Here is a 21,525-nt window from a genome sequence, read left to right as displayed (position 1 = left end):
GGTGGGGTGGAGGGGGTTCCCTGGTGGTGCATGACCCCGTGCCCCATCCTGCAGCGCAAGGCCATCGAGCGGTTCTGCAGCGAGGTGAAGCGCCTGTGCCACGCTGAGAGGAGGAAGGATTTCGTGTCTGAGGCCTATCTCCTCACTCTGGGCAAGTTCATCAACATGTTTGCTGTCCTGGATGAGCTGAAGAACATGAAGTGCAGCGTGAAAAATGATCATTCTGCTTACAAAAGGTGAGAGGGGACAAAGTGGTGGGAATGGGGACAGGACTGTGCCTGGTCTGACCAGCAATGAGGGCAGGAGGACATCAGGGCTGGAGATGGGGTTTCTGTGCTGTCCAGGCTCTCTTTGTGAATTTATCCAAATCTCTGAGCCTGTTGTGTTTCAATTCCCTCTTGGTGAATAGAGTTGTGATGCTCTATTCTATAGGGGGGTCTGAGGCTGCAGCGTTGCTGCAGGTCAGACAGGGAAGGTGGGTGGTGACAGTCTCACATTGCCTGAGTTGACCCTTGGTGATGTTGGATTTGTCCCTTCCAGAGCTGCCCAGTTCCTGAGGAAGATGGCAGACCCCCAGTCCATTCAGGAGTCCCAGAACCTCTCCATGTTCCTGGCAAACCACAACCGCATCACTCAGGCAGGTCCCTTTCTCTGAGCCACTGACCCTCTCATGGGTAGAGAGGAGCAGTGACCTTGCTGGGGCTGACAGCACTACAGGCTGTGGCAGCAGCTGTTGGGTCTTTGCCACTGGCTCTGGGGGTCTTTTGGTCAGGCTGTGTAATTCTAGCTGTGTCTGCTCATGTGTCATCCTGTGTGGCTTTGAAGATCTCTATGTGAAGACAAAGATCAAGGTCTAAAAGATGTAAGAAGAGCTCTGGGAGACAAAGTTTCTGCTAGAACTCCATCCCCTGCAGCTGCATGGGGACTGCAGCTCAGCCCCCATGTCCCTCCACACTTCACAGGCTCCATTGGTTCTGCTAACTGGTTAAAATATCACAGAGACAGGAGTCAGACAGTTTGCTCAGAGTCACCCTCCTTTGCATCTCATTGTCTGATGTTTGGGTGTTGTGATCAGTCTGAAGAAGAGTTGTCCTGCAGAAGAAGGTTGTTTTTTCCAGGTGGTACCATGAGCTCAGTCTTCTGCTGGTGAACTTAAGAAAAACACACAAATGAGCTTTGAAGGAACCTCTTATTTTTTTACTCTTAATCCTTAAAATGTTTCCTGCCTGGTTCCTGCTGTTCCTCTGCCCATGTAGATAATGTGGCTTTGTTGTGTTTCAGTGTCTGCACCAACAGCTAGAGGTTATCCCTGGCTATGAGGAGTTGCTGGCTGATATTGTCAACATCTGCGTGGATTACTATGAAAACAAGATGTATCTCACCCCCAGTGAGAAGCACATGCTCTTAAAGGTGAGGTGGGGCCATGCTTGTGGGGCTGGTGCTTGCATAGAGTCACTGTTGTTTCAGTAAAGTGAAATTCACTCCTAGGAGAACACCTCTCTTCTATTTCTTGATGTTTTGCTCCTTTGGGCTGGCATGCATCCCTTTTCTGCAGAGACAGTGCCCAGCACAGGGGGGGGTGAGAGCACTGGTACCCACTACCCTACTACTGGTACCCAGCCCTACATCCTCCAAGGCTGGAAGGGGTTTTTCTGTTGTGCACAGAAGTGCAGGATCATGGGCTTGACCTATGTAACTGCAGAGGACATTGTAAAATCACCACCAACTTTGTAACCCAGAATTTTCTTCTTGATGCCCATTCCCAGCAATAACTCCCTGCAGAAGGCAGATGCTCCCAGGTTTGTTTTTCTGGCTGTAAAGAGTTCTCAAGATAAACATGCCAAAATATCCCTTTATTTGGTGTATTTGTCCTTGCTGTCAGTCAGTTATTGGCAATGATTGCAGTCATTATTATCATAAAAACTTCATTATAATGGTGTGAGTCAGCTCAGGTTCTTTGAAGTGTGGGGAGTTTCACTCTCTGTAATGATTTGTACTGAATTAATGACAGGGGAGGAAAATCAATCCAGGAGATTATTTTAAATTTTTCTCCAGGAGTTAACTTTTGCCTTCAGGTGGAGAAAACTTTTGGGTTGTTGTTATGTGGGGAGAGGAGGAATAAATAACCAAGGGAAGCATCCTGTGTTTTTGCACACAATTCATTGTGTGCCCTCTGCCTACCATGTGCCTCCTGGCAGATACAGGCACATTTTAAACATTTCCTCATGAGGGTCAGGTGGTAAAAAGGAACCTGAAATGGTCTTTCCTCATGCTGAGTGGTGGAGAACTGTCTTTGGCTTGTGCTGCTGACTTCATGCTGATGAAACCTTGCTTTTCCATCTTCTCCAGGTGATGGGGTTTGGCCTGTATCTCATGGATGGGAATGTCAGCAACATTTACAAGTTGGATGCCAAGAAGAGAATCAACCTTAGCAAAATAGACAAATTCTTCAAGGTCAGTGAGCTGTCTGTGTGAGGCTGGTGTTTGCTGCAGACCAGTGGATTAACAACCTGTACCACTGCACGTGCTGCCAGCAAAAAACAACCTCAGGAATCATTTACAGGTCCAAAAACCCCAAGGGTTGAGAAGCTATCTAGGCCAGAGGCTGAGGAGTGGAATTGCTGTGAGCAGGCCTGGGCACAGAGCTGCAGCAGGGGTGAGGGGAGCAGAGCTGAGCCTGCAGGGCTGTGGGTGCACAGCAGTGCTGGGCTGGCTCTGCAGTGGGAGCTGCAGCTCTGGCTGCTTCCTGCCAGGGCCCAGAGGATGGAGAGGCTGTTTCCTGGGAGGGGGGAGGATGTGTTCCACTGACATGGCTTCTGTCTCTTTGCACATTCCTGAGGCAGGTTTGCAGTCTCTGTGGTTTCAGGCCCCCAGCAAACCTGGCTGGTTTGCTGAGGTCTGTGTGGGTGATGGTTCTGCTACTCTTTCCCTCTGCAAGCTGCTGAGCTGAGGGACAGAGAACACAGCTGGCAGTTTTATTTCATGTATAAACTGTGCTCTCTGTAGCACAGGAAAAGCTTTTGGGGGAGTTTGTGTCAACTGGGACTTGGAGGTGCCCAGTGAGATCTTCAAAGGGTCACTCTGTGGTTTGATGAACTGTTTTTGTCTGGTCTGAGATGTGAATTTTGGGGAAAGGCCAGTGAAACCTGGATGTTCCCAGTGGCAGGATGGGAAGCAGCCACACAACCTCTCTGTGCTGAAGCACATCTGGCCATGGTCTGGTCCACAGCTGGAGGCCAGGCTGCACTGCCCTGGGACCACTCAGCACAGGAAAGGTTTGGGATAACCCTGTTGGTGGAGAGGAGGGCTGAGAGCCCACACAGCACCTCAGGGAAGGTGGTGCCTCCTTCCCACTGGTTCTGGGCACAGGCTGGGCCTGGGAGGCATTTTGGGTTTGGAGCAGGTCAGCTGTAGGAGGCGTGGTGGGATCTAGCAAAAGACAAATGAGCTGGTGGCAAAGAGCAGGGGGACAGCAGAAGAATCTCCCAGATGGAGCAGATGGAGTCCTTCCTGAGTCCTTTATTAATCTTCTCCCTGAGATGGAAAGATTAGCTTCTGTTACCAAGACTTGCTCCAGATCAGGGAAAATGAGAAGGTGATGATTTGTGGGAGAGCACAGAGGGCTCCTTCCCCTCACTCTTCCAGCACAGTGGATTCTCTGGTACTTCCCCCACAGGTGGGGTGAGGAGCCTGGATTAAGAGGTTGGTTGTGGTGTTGGATAGAGGATGTCTCCCTGCTTATTGCTCCCAGGTTCAGTTTATGGGTGATGTGCTGGGTGTGTGCAGGGGAGGGAAGAGGTGAGCCCAGGCTTGATGAAGGGTTGGGTGCCTCCTGCCCTGAGCGAGTGGGGACCTGTTCACCCCAATTTGCACCATTTCCTGGGGACAGCTCTGAGAGAGGGAGCCACAGACACCGTGACCTTATGGACAGGGCAATGATGAGGTGTTTAAAAAACCTCCCATCACTGGGGAGACTGCTCTTCAAAGGTGATTTCTCACATCATTCTTTAGACTCTTCTGGGTTTTCCCTGATTCAGCTTTGCTAATTCAACTAAATCTCTCAATCAAGACTTCAGTGTAATCTGTAGAGTTTGGTAATCTTAATGCATTCAGACAGATTTGCTGTTCATTGCAAAGTGCTGTGGGCCATCAGAGAATGAGGTAAAAAACCTTCCATTGCATGGAGTAACTTTCTCCTTTCCAGCTTGGTTTCCATTTGCACTTCTCCAGCATCTACTGTGGTCTCACCTAATCAGAAAAGTACCACTCTAAACTATCAGATCTCAATGAGGAAAGACCAACTGCTCCTTCACTGCATCTGCATATTGCTTTCTGATTAAATTTCTAGTGGATTGCCCAGGAATTTGAGTACTGAAAATGAACTACCCCTTCATTTAAACCTTTTATGGAAGTGCCAGTGGGAATCCCTGGTGACAGCATTACACATCCTGTGCACAACTCAGCCTGAGAAGTGTGTGATAATGGACAGGGAATTTGCCCCCATCTTCCCTGAATTTTGGGACAAGGCTTTTTGTAGCTGGGTGAAGTTGAAGCTTCATATTTTATTGATGAGCTGTCCTTGGTTGGATTTTGTTTGCAGGTGGAAGTTTAGTGAAGGAGGGACCTGTCTGAGCTTGAGGTATCTTCAGAGCACTTGGAATTTATTTCCCATCCAAAACCTTCTGAGATGTGAAGGGGCAAGCAGAGCCATGTTACATTGCCTGTGTCTTTCTCTTCATGGAGAAGTTCTAAGACACTCATAAGCAACCACAGTGCTGAGTCCCTGGGGAAAGCTGACACCTTCCTGGGTGTCCAAAATAGCAGCGTGCTGACTCTTCATCCCTCTGTTTTCTTAGAGGATTAGGCTGAGAGACAATAAGGCCTGCTCAGGACCACATTTCTCTCTTTTTGTTGTAAAAAGAGCCTTTCCTCTGGCTGGTCACAGCACTGAACCATTCTGGCTATAACCAGTTTGGTAGCAGTGAGCCCAGGGCTCCAGAGCAATTGCAGGGAGTGATTTCCTCCCACAGAAAGCCTTGTGATCATTCTCAGTCATTTCCTAGGTGAGAAATGACCCTGGGTCCAGGTTTGCACTTTGCTTCAAACATCCTGAACTTTGCAAAGCTTCAGAGGTGCAGCATGCCTTTTTGGAGTCCCTTGTGTTGTGCTGGGGCCAGGCTCTCTCTCTTTCTCTCTCTCTCTCTCTCTGCCGTGTTTCAACCATCTTTTGTTTTCTTTTCCAGCAGCTGCAGGTGGTTCCTTTATTCGGCGATATGCAGATAGAACTGGCCAGATACATTAAGACCAGTGCTCACTATGAGGAGAACAAATCCAAGTGAGTGCCTGCCATAATGTCTCTTGGCTTCTGTGTGTGTCCTGAGGGCCGTGGGGGCCGCAGCCCCTCGGGTGTGCCAGGCCTGTGCCCGTGTGTGTCCCCGTGAGGTGTGAGTCCGGCGTGCCAGCTCTGTGTGCCCGCGTGTCCCTCCCTGTCCCTGCATAGGGAGGTGTCCTCGGCGGCCCCGGGGGTGCAGCCAGCTCCCAAGCTCTGTGTAACCATGCCCTGGGAGCAGGCAGGGCTGGGAGGGGGCTGGCAGCGAGGCAGGAGGAAGGAAGGGTGGCTGTGCATGGACGGGGGCAGCGCCGAGTGCGTGCGAGCTGTGTGAGTGTGAGCGGTGTCCCTGCTCTGGGGAGATTTTAATCCACAGTTTGCACCCCAAGGACAAAATCCTCCAGAGCATGAACACAGCAATGGATCTCTGCAGTAGCCAGGGTGTCTCCTCTAGCTCAGGCAGGGCTCACGAAGAAGGATGGCAGCCATAAGGATTGAATCAGAGGCTCAGACGCTCTGGAAATTAATGAACTGGAAAAGGCTGAATGTGGCACTAACAACTGGATGTGGCTCTGGTGTAGTTGATGGGGTGGTGATCAGTCAAAGGTTGGACTTGATGATCTTGATGATTCTGTGATTCTGGATATTGTGGGAGAAGAGCAGGAGTGGAGAGCTCAGGAGCAGCCTGGGCTCACGGGCAGTTTGCTGCTGCCATCAGATGAATCCACAGGTTTGTTTCAGTCACAGCAGGCACGTGAGAGGCCCCACTTGTGTTTGTAGCTCTGCATCACGTCAGTGATTGCCAGGAGAATCATTGTTAGGTTTGGATGTCCTTGGAATAAGGTTTGCACCCCTTCGTGAGCACAGCCTGTCTGAGCTGTGCCTGGCTGTTGTGGTGGGTGGCAGCCAGGCTTGCAGCAGGCAGTGCCTTCCACCTGTGGGACTGTCTTGGGTGGAAATCTGGTTTCTCTGGTGTCTGTGAGGAGCAGCCAGGCTGGGCTGTCTCTTCAGCAGGACAGGAATTAACCTGCAGTGTCATGGCTTCTGTTTGCTCGTCTCCTTCCACCCCGGAGGGTCTGGCTTCTCTGCCTGCCAGGAGCAGCCCTCCTCCCCTGCCCTCCCAAAAACTGGTTGAAAAGTGCCCATTCATTGTTCAGGAGAAGTTTGAAAACAGCATGGCAACACTCCTGAGCAAAAAAAGATTCTGTGTAATGTGAATTTAAAGAATATTTTTGAAAACTTTTTTAAAAAGAGAAAAATTTTCTGAAGATTTGCTCCTTTTTATCCCAAATCATTCAGAAAGCACATTTCAACGAAACATGTGTCAGCAGCATTCCTCATTTTCTCATCTCAGAACCGAGGTAGCCCATGGGCTGTTTTACCTGTGCACAATTTTAATGTCTGTCTTTGAAATCTGTCTCACCAGGTCTGTGTGCCGTGCCGTACTAACCAATGTTTCTTCCTCACTCACTTGCCTTCCCAGCAAATTGCATGGGGCTCCCAGCTCTAACTCTGCCAAGGTGCTTCCATGTAATCCCCATTTCTTACTAATACTGTTTTTGTCACTTTCTCTCCCTCCTTGTCTCCGTGCAAGTGGAATTAATTGGTGTTTTTCCCGCATGGCGCTTTGTTTCTGCACTGTGGAGTAGGTTGTGTGTGGCAGGGAGGGCTGGGGCAGCCCTGGCCAGTCCTGCTAACCTGCCCCTTGTCCAGTGGGCAGCACGTGGAAACGGGTAAGAGCCAAACTGGGGACTGGGGGAGGATGGATTTCACAAGGGATGACGTGGCCCAGCATTTCCAGGACCTTCTACCACCACAAATACTGGCAACAAGTGCAGTTAAGTGTAGGGATATGTGTAGGTCCATATCGGGGGCAGGTTTCTCACCTTCCTTTTGTATGGGCAGCCTAAATTGGAGAACAGGGCTATCATAAGGTGGACAATCATTTAGGGGAAAAAAAATTATGATCTGAACTTCTACATTGTGATGGCAGAGTAAGACATAAGAATCTCACTGATGGACAATTGGTTTCACAAAACATTTTGGTGGAGCCATTCTGCTTCTATATCTGGGGCTAATACATTACAGGGAGAAAGGAGATATTAAATTAAATGGACCTGGTTTGTCCCGTTCCTTCATACAGCTGTGCCTTTGGCTGCCTTTTTTTAGCATGACATTACACACATGATACATATGGGTGAATTCAAATGAAGATCTAGTTCAGGTAATCATGCTCTGCCCATCATTTATACTCAGGGTTGTTCACTGAGCTGGTAGCATGAGCCAGAACCAAAAAACCAACTTCTTTGAAGAGTTTTTCTTTGCAGGAGAAGGCAGCACAACCCAGACCTGGAGGGAGGACCTTTAAGGGCATGGTTATTCTTAGGTTTAGCAGAAAGGATGCAAATTATGAAGTCCATATATCCCTGAAAGCTTGTCCCATGGTGGCCTGGGAAATTGCCATCTCTGCCCTTGGGGTAGGTGAGCCCACATGGAGAGCAGCCTTCAGGGTGGATGGAGCAGACACATTCAGGCTGAGAGGTGAGGCAAGTGTCCCCATCCTGCTGTGTGAGACCACTCTGGACGACCCCACACACCAGAGGGACGACACGGGCTGACATTTGCCGTGAGGGTGGCACGCCTGGAGCACGCTGAGGCGGAGAGAGCAGCTGTCCCTGGGCTGTCTGAGTGGAAGCTGTGTCCTGTCCTTGACACCGTTGCTCTTTTGCCCAGGTGGACGTGCACTCAGAGCAGCATCAGCCCCCAGTACAACATCTGTGAGCAGATGGTGCAGATCCGAGACGACCACATCCGCTTCATCTCGGAGCTCGCGCGCTACAGCAACAGCGAGGTGGGTACAGCTGCAGCCAGGGCTGGGGGCACTGCTGGAACCTGCCTGGGCAGAATGTCACACTTTCTGTGCTGACAGAACAAGAGGACACTGCGTTTGACCTGAGGCCATGGAGCAAGCTTCCAAAATGGAATTATAGAACTGGGATTGTGGGTGTGTGGTTTGAATAGTGTGTAATATCACATGGTGGAAAAACTTAGAGTTAAAGGGTTTAGAATATAGTAATATATAAAGCAAGAAAGAGGTTTTAGGGTGGAGGATGGTCTTTCTTCTTTACCTTCTTCTTCACCTTCTTCTCCACCTTCTTCTCTATGGGTTTGGGTGGTTTTGTGCAATTGGATAAAAAAGTCCACATTGCGGGGCACGAGTGGTTGGCTATTGGTTACAAATAAAAATAATTTAGGTGTCATTTCTTAATTAGATAGTTTATCCTGAAAAGACCTTGTAGAGAGATACATCTCCATTTTTAGCTTGCTAGAGTGAAGTGCTGCCGAACTCAGTTTATGAGACTGTAACGTAGATAAGAACTAATAAACATCTTAGTCCTAACAAGAAATACTGTCACACACTTAATTCCGACCCTAGCAAAAAGAAGCAAAGAATCCGTTAGTGGAGAAGCCTGGGACAGAGCAATGTGGCAGGACCATGGTCTCTCAGCAAGGAGGGATTAAAGTCATGGGTGGAACACACCACTGTTGATGCAGAAATAAAAAAGCAATTTATGAAAAGCTCCTGCAGGTAAAAATCATGTGCACCAGGAGATCTACAGCAACAGCTTGTGCTCCTTGACCACAGCTTTGTGAAAATAAGCAGAAAAAACCCTGGCAATTAAATGTTTATAATCAGGCAAAAGTCAGAACACCAATGACTTGCAAATAGGGCTTTTCAATTACACAGGCCTATCAGTCAGGACTTTGAGGAAAGTTCACGAAGGCATCTCTGTTCTTTTCATTACTGAATGCCATGCCCTCTCTTATGCCATTGGGACTGTTTTTTGCATGTGTGATCCTCATTCATCAGTGTCAGTTTAACAAATCATAGCATTCTCACACACTTCTTTTTTGGCATTTGTAAGAGCTTATTTGAACTGTAATCAGTAAAGGATTCTCAAGGATTTCAGTAGTATTAGACCATTGAAAAGGAATGGAAAAGTGGATTAAAAACAGTTTGTTATTTGCTCTGAGATGACAGGTCAGACTCGTTTTTTTTGTAGGGAGTAATTTGACTGCCTGTGTAAAAAGAGCCTTGCCAAGGTCCTTTTTCCTGGGGGACAGTATATGCTTTACTCAATTCTAGCTTGGTTATAAGGTCAGGAATTCATTTCAGGCAGGATTTGGGAGAGAAACCTGCTGACTGAGTGAAGTCCCTGCAGCAAGTTGCTGATTGTAGCATGATGTGATTTCTTCCAGGTGGTCACTGGCTCAGGCCTGGACAGCCAGAAATCAGATGAGGAGTACAGGGAGCTCTTTGACCTGGCTTTACGGGGTCTGCAGCTGCTGTCCAAGTGGAGTGCCCACGTCATGGAAGTGGTGAGTGCATCCCTGCATCACTGAAAGCAGTTTGGGATGAGTCTGTGAGCAACTAAAACTAACTCAAACGATGATGGAATTTCTTAATTTGCAAAGTTTTGACCACATCTTAACACAAGTTCATGGCTGTCAAATGCCTGGTATGACTGGCAGCCTCCCAGATAAAGAAAACCAATTCACTAAGTGATAACAAAGCCAAGAATGTCAAACTGTAGTGATGTCTAGAGAATGGTTTTTGGCATATGGCCTAATTCAGTCTTTCTAACCTATCTTCTTCCTCATTGCAATGTTGACATGGTCTCTTTCCATCTTCTAGTACTCTTGGAAGCTGGTTCATCCCACAGATAAATTCTGTAACAAGGATTGCCCAGGAACAGCTGAAGAATATGAGAGAGCCACCCGGTACAACTACACCAGTGAGGAGAAGTTTGCCTTTGTGGAAGTAGGTGCCACTTGCACAAGAGTCAGGGCCAGTCCAGGCTGGTTTCCTGTCCATGTTCCTCAGGCCAGGGAAAGAGAATGGAAGAGTGTTCTCACCATACTCTGCCAGTTCCTCATCCCTGTGACCCATGTTAAGGGATTAAGGGTCCCTTAATCTGGCCTTTAAATTGCCCCTGGCCAGCCCTGAGTCTGTCATGGAGCCAGCTGATGGTTTCATTGGACGTTTGTTTGGGGGGGGAACATGAGAAGCTGCTTCCAGCAGCCTCTCACAGAAGTCACCCCTGTAACCTCCTGCTCCCAAGATGTTGCCACACAAACCCAGAACCCAGGGGCCTTGTGGAGCAGTGTGGTCTGGAGCAAGAGCAGCAGCTGCATCCAGGAGCTGTACAAACACAAGAGATGCTCAGCCAGTCCCCAGGACACGTCAACTCTCAGCCTGGCTGTCTGTGAACAGTGGGAACAGTCCTCTGAGCCAGGCTCTGGGAGGCCCTCACTTTCCTCCTGCCTTACACTGTCCAGGGTGGTTTGGATGTTGCCTTATGGCTTCCTCCACTGTGCTGCTGGGCAGGGAAGGCTGTGCCCTGTGCAGATGCAGCCCTGTGCAAGCTGCACCCACACGTGAAGCATGTGCAGTTTCCTTGGATTGTGTGGTATTAAAGATACCAAGGGATCAGGAGTAGAAACAAGGGACGGGGGCCATTTGCAATTAACTGGTGGTATAAACGCTTTCCTCAGCTTCTTGTGACCTGTAAAACAGCTGGCACCCAAATATTAGCTGTCTGATCACTGGGCCTATGTTAGCTGAGTGGAATTAATTCAGTCACGAATTCTCTCAGTGCTGGAGTTATAGTCCTCTTCACACAATGGAAAAACAGCAGATACATCTGTGTTTAACCTTTTCTTCAGGTGATTGCCATGATCAAAGGCCTGCAAGTGCTGATGGGGCGGATGGAGAGTGTCTTCAACCAGGCCATCCGCAACACCATCTACGCGGCTCTGCAGGACTTCGCCCAGGTGACCCTGAGGGAGCCTCTCCGACAGGCTGTCAGGAAGAAGAAGAACGTCCTGATCAGGTCAGTCTGTCCCTCAATGCAGTGCAAAACCCATATGTTGATTAGTGTTGCTGCACTTTGTCATGCACAAGCACGTGGGCCTGTGTACGCTCCCATACACAAGCAGCCAGCAGTCCTTGGCCAGCAGCTCCTCTGGAGGTAACTTTTGGGCATCATCCCAACAACAGCAGCTGTGTATGATCCCACCTCAGGTACCTTCCCTCTCATGTGTGCACAGCCATAGGTATTTTTATCTTGAAGTAAAATCAAGCTTAAGCACTGCTCTCCCTCTCCCCCACTCCAGTGTCCTTCAGGCGATTCGGAAGACGATCTGTGACTGGGAGGGAGGTCGGGAGCCTCCAAATGATCCTTGCCTCAGAGGGGAGAAGGATCCCAAAGGTGGATTTGATATTAAAGTCCCACGACGAGCAGTAGGACCATCAAGCACACAGGTATGTGAATGTCTGTCTCCTGTGTGGGGAATTCATGGTCTTAGAGCCATGTAGGAGTCTCCCACCCTGTGGGTTAGGAGTTGTTTCCGTGCTCTGTTCCACAAAGTCTTCATGCTTTTGTGTGTTAAATGTTGCTTTGGTGCCTAATTTGTTGTATAATTCCCAAAGCCTCTTCTTTTAGGGGCTTAATTAACTCTGAAGGATAGTGGCTTATTTGTGCAGAGGGTGGTCATCACCTTGGAGAAATGTTATTTTTTGTTCCCAGAACACCGAGGCCGTGTGTGATGGTGTCTGGAGAGTGGTAACTGCATGTCACCTTTTTTTCAAAGCTTTACATGGTGAGGACCATGCTGGAGTCCCTCATAGCAGACAAGAGTGGCTCGAAGAAGACTCTGAGGAGCAGCTTGGATGGGCCAATAGTCTTGGCCATTGAGGAGTTCCACAAGCAGTCCTTCTTCTTCACCCACCTTCTCAACATCAGCGGTGAGATTATGGCAGGGGGAGGCTTGAACCCAGCCCTTGCATGCTCAGAAAGACAAAAGCAGATCAGCTTTGCTCCTCATTGACCTATGCAGAAGATTTTCCTTGATTTTTCCCAAATGTCCTACTTCTGCCTGGTTCAGGCATGCTTCTGTGCAGTAGTCATTATGTGAATAGGGCTGTCAGCAGAGCAAATAGCTGCAGGTGGGAGTTTATTTTCTAGGACTGGGTTTTCCTTCTGTCCCGGACAAACTGAACCACTGGACACAGAAGAAGTCTTCCAGAGTTACTCTGAGCCATTCCAGTGTTCTCACTGGCTCTCTAGAGCAAAAGGGGTGATCTCTGATCCCTTCCTTCTTCTTGCTTTACTAAGCTCTCAGGCAGCGTGGCCATGGTCTGGGTTTAAAACCAGAGACATCCTAGAAAAATGTTCTGTACCCAAAAGCAAGGCTGCAGCAGCTGCCTCCTGTGTCGTGCCCTCACTGCCATCCCCAGGGGGGTAACATGGATCCTCTGTGCATTCCAGAAGCTCTGCAGCAGTGCTGTGACCTGTCCCAGCTCTGGTTCCGGGAGTTTTTCTTGGAGCTGACCATGGGCCGCCGCATCCAGTTCCCCATCGAGATGTCCATGCCCTGGATCCTCACAGACCACATTTTGGAAACCAAAGAACCCTCCATGATGGAGTAAGAGCTGATGGGCTCTGCTGGGACCGTGCACGTGCTGGGGTTTAGGATTTTGTTCAGGAAGAAGGGTGGGCTGGTGATGAGCAGTCTTTCTGTCGTGGGAGGTAAATAGATGTTCCTTGCTCTGCTGTCACATGAATGGTGCTGTGTGAGCACCTCGTTAGCAGACACAGGGGCGACTTCCTGGCACTGGCACTTCTTCATGTGTCATAAACAGCAGCTGGCAACTGTTGGGATGTGGGCAGGACAGGGTGGCACTGTCACCTGCACACAGCACTGAGACAGATGTGTCACCAAAGGGGGTGGACCCAGGCTAAGCCACCTCAACTTTCTTTTGTATGTGGGATAAATTACAAGAGGAATTGCTGCTCTGCAAGTGTAAACATCTTCATAATGTTTTCCTTGTTAGGAAAGCTTGGTTGTATGGGCATTGTCAGAGCACTCTCTGGAGGCTTTTTTAAAGGCAGAGAAGAAGCAAGTGTTGATTGAACAACTCATAATTAGCTCACTTCCAGGTCGGTTGTAGCTGCTTCCGGCAGAAGCCAGGGGTAAAGAGGGATTATTTGAGGGGCTGCAGGGGGTGGCAGTGATAGGCATGAAGTCAGAGACAAGCCATTTTTTATACATCAGGCAGGGCATGACATGCACTGGCTGCAGTTTATGCTGATAAGCTCCAAAGCCAATTTTAGATGTGGTCTGTGTTCTTGCCCTCAGGTATGTGCTGTACCCCCTGGACCTCTACAATGACAGTGCATACTATGCTTTGACCAAGTTCAAAAAGCAGTTCCTGTATGATGAAATTGAAGCTGAAGTAAGTTCTCATCATCTTTATTGTATGGAAAAAGCTCACTGGGGTCGCACTGCCCTGTTTGACCCAGCAGTTTGTTATAGGCACCTTTCGCCTAAAAGAAATATCCCATCAGACTGAGAAGTTTTCAAAAAGATCAACATTTCCAGAGACCCTGCAGACTCTCCTGATTAAGGGCTTCAGCTCAGCTGTATCTGTAAGGAGTCATGGAAGCCAAAAGCTGTCAAACACTGGGGACATGGCAGAGTCTGATGAGCAGAGGGTTTGAGACATCAGAGGAAAATGAGAAACTCCCTGAGAGGGAAGGGTGATTGAGGGTGGGGGACCAGGACCTGTAAGAACATGCAGAAACTATAAAGAGAGAAATGTAACTGCAATTTTCTGCTTACCTTCAGCACTGTGAGAAGCGCAGTGTGGTTTTAAGATAGTGTGACCTTTAATATATGTTTGTATTAAATGAAGAATCTGTGTTGGGTTGTATTGATCTTGCGTGCGTAGGAAGGAGCTGCTCTGTGCCGGTGACACCCTCACCAAGTTTTGTTTTTTCTCCCCCAGGTGAATTTGTGCTTTGATCAATTTGTGTACAAGCTGGCAGATCAGATCTTTGCCTATTACAAAGCGATGGCTGGCAGGTAGGAGAGCCTGACTGCTGATGGTGACTGATGATATCTCTGCATCCAAATTGCTGTTAACCAAAAGATTTCCCTCAGGGAACAGCCACAGCAAGAAGATAACACATAGATCATCCCTGTCCCCCAGAGCTAGCTGTCCACGTCAGACCAATGTAGATGGGGAAAATTAATTAAGGAGCCACAGTTAAAAGTGAAAAAATAATAATTGGCATCTGGAGTAGCAGTCAGAGTACAGTTTGTGAGAGCAGCAGAAAAGCAAACTGAGCTTATTACAGGCATGTCCTCGCTTGACTTCTGTTTCTATACCAGGCAGAGGACTGGAAGCCTCCCATCTGTACAAAACAGGAATATGCACTTGTCCTCACCCTAGTAAAGCAGCAGGACTTGTTCTCCCTTTGGGGAGATAGAACCTTTGTGGCATATCCTCCTTACCAATTTAAAGGGCATGGATGAAATCTCATGACCCCAAAGTGAACCAAGTCTTCCATGTGACTGCAAGTTCTGTGTCTAGGTTACATTTGGCCTTAGAGAAGGAGGACAATCACCATCACCAACCAAATGTTCCCACAGCAGATCTTCAAGGAGGGAGCACACCAGGGGAGCCACCCAGTACCTGGCACTGATATCTTTCAGCACATTTTTTTATCTTTTTGAATGTTTTAGCCACAAAAGACAAGCAGGGCAGTCCCCAGATTAACAACTACTGCTCTGTGATTTAGTGCGCAGAGATTTCTTGGAATTCAGAGCCAAGATTAAATGGGCTAAAACAACTCTGGAAAGACTCATAGAGAAACCGATAGCCAACGTTTCTATTTTCCTGACACTGCTTCCCTTTTCAGTGTTTTGCTGGACAAACGTTTCCGGGCTGAGTGCAAGAATTATGGGGTGATCATTCCATACCCACCATCCAACCGCTACGAGACGCTGCTCAAGCAGAGGCACGTCCAGGTACAGTGCAAGCAGCAGACTCCAGTGTTCATCATGACACAAAAATGAGTTATGCTTCACATTTCCCTTGTTCCTTCTTAAGTAATCTGCACTCAACCAAGGCACTTGCACCACCATTTTCACGTTTAAGCAGACTTCAAGGTTTGGTTTTAATTTGTGTGTTGAGTAAGAAATAAAATACTTTTTTCCCATATAACAACAAATCTTTTCTTTTGCTAGTTGCTGGGCAGATCAATCGACCTGAACAGGCTCATTACCCAGCGCATCTCTGCAGCCATGTACAAATCATTGGACCAGGCCATCAGCCGCTTCGAGAGCGAGGACCTGACATCCATCGTGGTGAGAACTTTTATTGGCTCTGAGTATGAACAGGGAGACTAATACACTGCTGTGGATGCACAGTCAACTGTCTGCTGTTTTGAGTTCCCTGCAGTAGGTTTCAACCACTCATGTATCTTCCTTTATGCTGCTGAGTCTTTACTGTTTCTATTTATGCAGCTTTAATTGCATTATTATCAGACCATTAAGTATCTGTGTAAATCATATGGTGACAGCAGTTGGACTTTGCAGAGCTCATATAAAATAGTACTGTAAACTGGGAGATGGAAATCTTGCTTTAATTCCCAGTTGGATGACAGTGGCTGTGACATTGTTGTGTGTGTACAGGATTTTCTGTCTTTGATATGCTACAGCAGCATCAGAGTCAAGCAGTGTAAAATTGCCAGTTTCCACCTTTGGAGGATTCTGAGGTGAAAGCCAGCCAGTGCTCAGCGGGGAACAAATTAATTTTGCTTCCTGCAGGTTCACAAAATACTGGACCAGGACCCCCTTGAGTGGAAGTGCACTTGGCCTTGGCCGCTGAGTTAAACTGATGTCTTTAGTTCTGTGTGCGTGTGGATAGAAAACCACTCCCCTGGCAATTAAATCAGCTGTTTCTGTTGCAATACGTTGCATTTTCTGCTGCTTTATGTGCTGCAGGAGCTGGAGTGGCTCTTGGAAATCAATCGCCTGACTCACAGGCTGCTGTGCAAGCACATGACTCTGGACAGCTTCGATGCCATGTTCCGCGAGGCCAACCACAACGTGTCCGCGCCCTATGGGCGCATCACCCTGCACGTCTTCTGGGAGCTCAACTTTGACTTCCTGCCCAACTACTGCTACAACGGATCCACCAACAGGTGAGGAGGGAAAGCAAGGCCACCTGGAGACCCTGCTTTTCTTTCCAGAACGTCAAACATGCCACCTGAAATTGGCGTGTATTGTGGCGAGGTTTTGCTCCCTGTGGGATGCAGCAGTTACTCTTGAAATGAATTTGAAACACACCATCTTCCTTTGGTCTTTCTTGAAAATGTTAGTAACAAATTCAAGCAGCAGTTAGACAGTAATTTAAGTGGCTGAGGGTTGGTTTGCTCAGCGGGAGAGCTCCAGTAGCTGCTCAGGTACTGTTTTCTTGCCTGCCAGAAATGAGATGAAATCCCCATTTTGGTAGGTTTTACACCACCAACAGATTGTGGCAGAATTTTGCATTCCTGTTGGTGTAGCTCAAGTGATAAATTCTAACTAGCCTGCAACTGCAGGTCATCCCAGACCATGCCCTGTGTGTGTCAGTTAACCAGGCTCTGACCACTTCCCTCCCCATCTCCCATGCCTGCTGCAGGTTTGTGAGGACAGCGATCCCCTTCACACAGGAGCCCCAGCGGGACAAGCCAGCCAACGTCCAGCCCTATTACCTCTATGGGTCCAAGGTCAGTAAATGAGCCACAAGAGCCAGAGGGGTGGGTGTTGGAAATATTTATTTAGGAAGAGAAAGAAATGCAAGGACTGGTTCATTTACAGAGTGGTGGGTGTGAATGAGCAGGGTCACATCACTGTGTGCAACCAGACATGCAAGAAGCAGATTCAGTGTGCTGTTGCTTTTCCATATTCTTCTCCATAAACTGCCCGTGTTAAGGGGTGTCAGCACTGCTGTTTCTTGGTGTTGGCACTGAGACTGAGTCAAATCCATCTAAATGCACAGGGAAGTGAGCAAGTTGGTGCTCTGATGCAGTGATGCTCCCCAAGCAAGGTACCACTTCAGGAATCCCATTTTCTGTTCAAAATGGGAATTACTAAAATACTTGTGTGTGCACTACTTAATACTGACAAAAAGCTTTTTTCTCAGGCTGCAATGACTGTTTATGCAGGCATTACAAAGGCTTGGGCTGTGATGCTAGTGGAGGGGCACTCAAGTGGGAAACTACTTGAGTGGAGTTTATTTCTTATGCACATTGATTGATGACTCTGAGGTGAACCTACAGCACTGATGCACATGAGCTAATGACACTACAGTCTGCCAAGCCTGGCTGTTCCCAGAGAGCTGACTTGTTTTCTTTCTCAAAAATCTTCAGCAAATTAGAGTATTTTTGTCACTTGACAAAAATCTTTCTCCCTGTGACCAATGTCTATGCCTCATGTTCTACCCTGGGACAGACAGCTGCCATGGACACACAGACAGTCCTCTTGGCAAGAGCTGGGGAAGAGCAGGACAAACCAAACCTCTAAGCAAGATTTTGTTTCCTTTTGCGTTCATTGAAGGCCATGCTGTGGCAGGATGGCCCTTTTATCATCGCTGTTTTTATAAGAAAAAAAGCAGTGAGGGGAGTTATACGGGCTCTCCTTCACGAAACTGGAGCTCCTCATTAGCACGGTGGTCATGGGCACTTCCAGGAGCTCCTCTCTCAGTCCATCACTCAGTGCCTCCTCTGGTGAGCCACTTCCTTCCCTCACTTCTTCAGGGCTGCTGTCGGGGTGCTTCAGCCTGGCAGCCCAGTGGCAGCGTGCAGACCAGAACTGCAGGCAGCCGTAGGCCAGGAGGGCGAGGAAGCAGAGCAGCAGGAGGCTGCTCACCATCCACACCGACGTGGTGGGCTCGTGCTTGGAGCCGCCGAAAACCAGGGGGATTTTGTCCAGCGTGTGGAAGGTGGTGCAGTGGTTGCTGGAGGGGTAGGAGTTCTTGCAGGTGATGCAGAGGACGTAGATGGTGGAGGGCGTGAGGCGGTGCAGCACCAGGGAGCTGAGGGGGTGCGGCACGCGCTCCTCGCGGTGGAAGTTCTGCCGCAGGTAGCCGGCGAAGACGCTGTTCCAGTTGGGGCGGTACATGACGTGGTAGTAGTTCTCTGGGCAGGGGCTGCTCATGGCCCAGGACACGGTGGCACTGGTGTAAGTGATGTTGTGCACCTCGATGTTCATCGTGCCCCTGAAAGCAGATGCGGGGAGACGCTCAGGTTTCTGATTCGTGTCAAGGCTCAAAGGACATCGATGAAGTTTTTCCTTACTCTCCCTTAGATTGGACTCAGACTATCCTGGCTCACTTAGGTTACATGCTACAATTACAAAAGACAAGTCCTGCTGTTGCCCAGACTACTGTATCGCTCTGCTTCATAACAAAAACATCCAGTTGGAGGACAGGGTGTACTTTTTGCTCCAGTTGTATTTCTTAAAAAACCTCTGTGGCTGCTTTTCTGTATCAGAAACTATTCTAGCTTTTTGTTTCCCACAAAATAAAAATGATACTGTGAGTGTGGTTAGCATAAAGTGATGATTAAACTAGCTCCAGCTTGCCTTGTGAAGCTGCCAATCAACAGATATTTTGATTTTATGCCTAAATGCCATTTAGAAAGCTCCATAATAGTTAATTCACTGTTTTAAGTTGTCACTGCATTTTTTCTACCTTTCTTGCTAAACTCTTTCTGTTCCTGCAGCATCTCACACTGCAATATCAGCGTCTTAAATGTGAAATCTGTAGGTTGGTGAAATATAAAAGCAGTGCCTTTAGGGAAACACAAATATATGAATAGTAAGAACAAAGACAGAAAAAAGACAATGCCTGCCTAACAAATTTAAACATTTAAACTGATTTGAGCCAGAGTCAGTGAGTGATGATCCCTGATGGTACAATGTCCCTGATGGTACAATGTCCTGTAGTTTTTTAATACTCTCTGAGCTGTGTGGCTGTTTAGCAACAGCCACAAATTACTTGAGCACATCACTCCTTTAGATCCCCAGTGCGCTCTCTGAGCCTTGCTGCAGGGTTCTCTCTGCTGGCCAGAGAGTGCTCAGAGCAGCACCTCCATTCAGTTGAGCTGGTTTATTCTTTCCTTTTTCCTCTCTCTCTAACAATAACTAACTTTCCTTTCATTCACTCAAGAATAAGCTCACTCTAATGACTGCTAATCTGTCCTTACACGAGGCTGCACATGCCCATGCTGAGCCCTCCCAGAGCCAGCACTTACCTCCAGCCAGGTCCTTGCTGGTGACAGAGGTGACAGCTCTGGTGACGGAGTGGCCTCAGGCAGTGACTTGCCAGCACTCACCTCCCTCCTGCCTCTGCTAAATCCCTTCCCTGAACTCCCTCGTTTATACCCAGCTCTGGCTCCGTCATCTCTCACCATGGCAACCAATGGGGAAGGATGGGCAGGCATCTTCGAGTGATTTGGGAATGTTATCCCTAAAAGCTTCTGCCTGGGAGAAGTGTGTGTCTCCGAGGCAGGAAAAAAACAAGCCAGACAGGTTTTTTTGCTGGCTTACTTGGGTTTTATTTTTTCCCTGTATCCACAGTCACCCAGCAAGAGCATCACTGAGCCCAGCAGGGTCTGGGGTTACAGACACATGGTGTGAAATCTGGGATCCTGACCTGTGGTTCCCCTTGACTCAGAGACTTTTTGTCTTTAATTCTGTGATTTCTTGCACACGTAAACTACTGATTTAAGTCAGAGCCATAAGCAGTACATTTTGATCCCTGATGGTGCTGCAACTTCCAGTAGCCTTTTAATATTTTCTAAGCTGTGTGATGGGAGTAGGAATTGGGTTTGCAAAGATTTTGACCTCCTGCTGAACTGCATGGGATTAAGACCCGCTCTTCTTTGAGTGCCTCTGATTTACAGACAGCTTGGGGATGTCCTCTGTCGGTCTGGTGGGAGGGCAGGAGGGAGAGGCAAAGCCAGTGCCTGTGCTGTCAGGGGAGCAGGTCGAGCCTGTGGCCAGGAGAGGACAGATGGGCCTGGTAGGGAGAGGCTCTGAACAAGTGACTTGCTCCTCCCTAAAGCCAAAATGTACTCAAGAGGAACTTTCCCAGAAGTGTTGATGTGTCTGGAGTTACTCATTCCACTTTCTAAGTCACTCTCAGCTGTTGCACTGAAATTAGGTTGGCTGGGAGCCCTGGCTTGTCTTGGGCTGTGTGCAAGTTCTTTTTTTGTCTCTGAGTATATTGCTTTTTCATTAGCTCTTCATTTTTCCAAGGGAATTCTGTAACAGTCAGTACTATCTATTATCCCCCTCTGTTCAATTTTATCAGACAAAACTCTCCCTGCCTTTCCTCAGGTGAGCTCAGACAGGTCTGAGTGATGGCCAACAGCAAGGTCAAAGACATGGAAATAGGACTGGGGTTTGATTTGCTCCATTTGTTGCCAAAGCTTCTCCAGAGCATTGCTGGTAACCTCCTGAGCTCCTAAAGCAATGCTGGGGCCTTGCCCACACACCCACAATTACAGATGGCTGTTCCTGAGACCTGGGTACAGGGTGGGCTCTGTGGGACACTGGGAGCTCTGCCCCATTCTGCAAATCCCAGCATCCCATCCCCAAAACCTGCCCATTTGGCCCCAAACCAAGGATGGGGCAAACCTCCCCAGTGTCTGCAGCAGCTGCTGCTCACAGGAAGTGTCGGGGTCAGGCTTTTGCTTTGGTCCTCTGAGGGGTCAGAAGTGGCCACTGAGCACGGGGGAGTGAGCTGTGCTGTGCTGTGCAACCAGCTTGTGCCTTCAGCTGCTTTGTCTTAAAATACCCACTGGTGTCATTTTTTACATCCTACAGTCTCTACCCCAAGCTGTGTATCTCACCCTTAAATGGAGTTATATTTTTAATTGCTGGCAGAGCATTATTATTAGACACAAGCCTGCTGTTAGTGCACTGTATGGCTCTGCAGAGAGCTCCATGAACCCACCTCATCCTGCAGACAGGCAGGCGTGAATCATCCTGCTCATCTGCAGCCAGTGCACATCCTAAAATGCCTCTTCTCCCAATCAGGCTAATTGCTGAGACCCCCACTCAAGGGAGAAGCTCTCCAGCCCCTTTATCCCGCTGAGGAGTGAGGGAGTGCTGCCAGGTGGGGGCTTGCAGCAGCACCAGCTGCTGGCTGCCTGGGCAGCCAGATATCAGCCCTGCTGTGGGAAAAACCTGAGCAGCTGCACCACAGCTGGACCAGTGGTGGTAGCCCATCCCAGGGGAACAAGGCACATGCACAGACAGAAGTCACCTGGCCATGGAATAGCAAAGAGGGCTCCAGA

At 48.5% G+C, this 21,525-nt stretch overlaps 2 protein-coding genes across 5 annotated transcripts in view; one reads left to right on the top strand and one right to left on the bottom strand.

The window, feature by feature from the left end:
- Positions 1-21,525, top strand: part of CYFIP2 (cytoplasmic FMR1 interacting protein 2) — a 49,682-nt gene that overhangs the window by 10,867 nt on the left and 17,290 nt on the right. For 3 of the 4 annotated variants that reach the window (XM_064388235.1, XM_064388237.1, XM_064388234.1), the window contains exons 6-23: positions 55-236; positions 541-637; positions 1,282-1,410; positions 2,350-2,454; positions 5,244-5,335; positions 8,063-8,180; positions 9,590-9,709; positions 10,026-10,151; positions 11,057-11,223; positions 11,507-11,654; positions 11,984-12,137; positions 12,661-12,817; positions 13,532-13,628; positions 14,181-14,257; positions 15,097-15,205; positions 15,425-15,544; positions 16,184-16,383; positions 16,863-16,950. In XM_064388235.1, the coding sequence (XP_064244305.1) occupies positions 55-236; positions 541-637; positions 1,282-1,410; positions 2,350-2,454; positions 5,244-5,335; positions 8,063-8,180; positions 9,590-9,709; positions 10,026-10,151; positions 11,057-11,223; positions 11,507-11,654; positions 11,984-12,137; positions 12,661-12,817; positions 13,532-13,628; positions 14,181-14,257; positions 15,097-15,205; positions 15,425-15,544; positions 16,184-16,383; positions 16,863-16,950 (2,286 nt within the window). The remainder of the gene's footprint in view (positions 1-54; positions 237-540; positions 638-1,281; positions 1,411-2,349; positions 2,455-5,243; positions 5,336-8,062; positions 8,181-9,589; positions 9,710-10,025; positions 10,152-11,056; positions 11,224-11,506; positions 11,655-11,983; positions 12,138-12,660; positions 12,818-13,531; positions 13,629-14,180; positions 14,258-15,096; positions 15,206-15,424; positions 15,545-16,183; positions 16,384-16,862; positions 16,951-21,525) is intronic. The other variant, XM_064388236.1, reaches the window with a different exon arrangement.
- On the bottom strand, positions 16,986-19,624 carry FNDC9 (fibronectin type III domain containing 9). The gene is made up of 2 exons (XM_064388238.1): positions 19,477-19,624; positions 16,986-18,440 (listed from the first exon to the last, which is right to left on the bottom strand). Exon 2 carries the CDS (start codon positions 18,431-18,433, stop codon positions 17,771-17,773), a length of 663 nt encoding a protein of 220 aa, XP_064244308.1. The 5' UTR covers positions 18,434-18,440; positions 19,477-19,624; the 3' UTR covers positions 16,986-17,770.

This window comes from Passer domesticus, chromosome 13, assembly GCF_036417665.1.
Source record: "Passer domesticus isolate bPasDom1 chromosome 13, bPasDom1.hap1, whole genome shotgun sequence".
In the NCBI taxonomy this organism is placed as follows: Eukaryota; Metazoa; Chordata; class Aves; order Passeriformes; family Passeridae; genus Passer; species Passer domesticus.
Note: the sequence above shows the minus strand (reverse complement) of the source record. Positions and strands in the feature narration are given on the sequence as shown.

Excerpts from the sequence above, each read along its gene's own strand:
- FNDC9 (XM_064388238.1), bottom strand. The coding sequence starts at position 18,433 with ATGAACATCGAGGTGCACAACATCACTTACACCAGTGCCACCGTGTCC.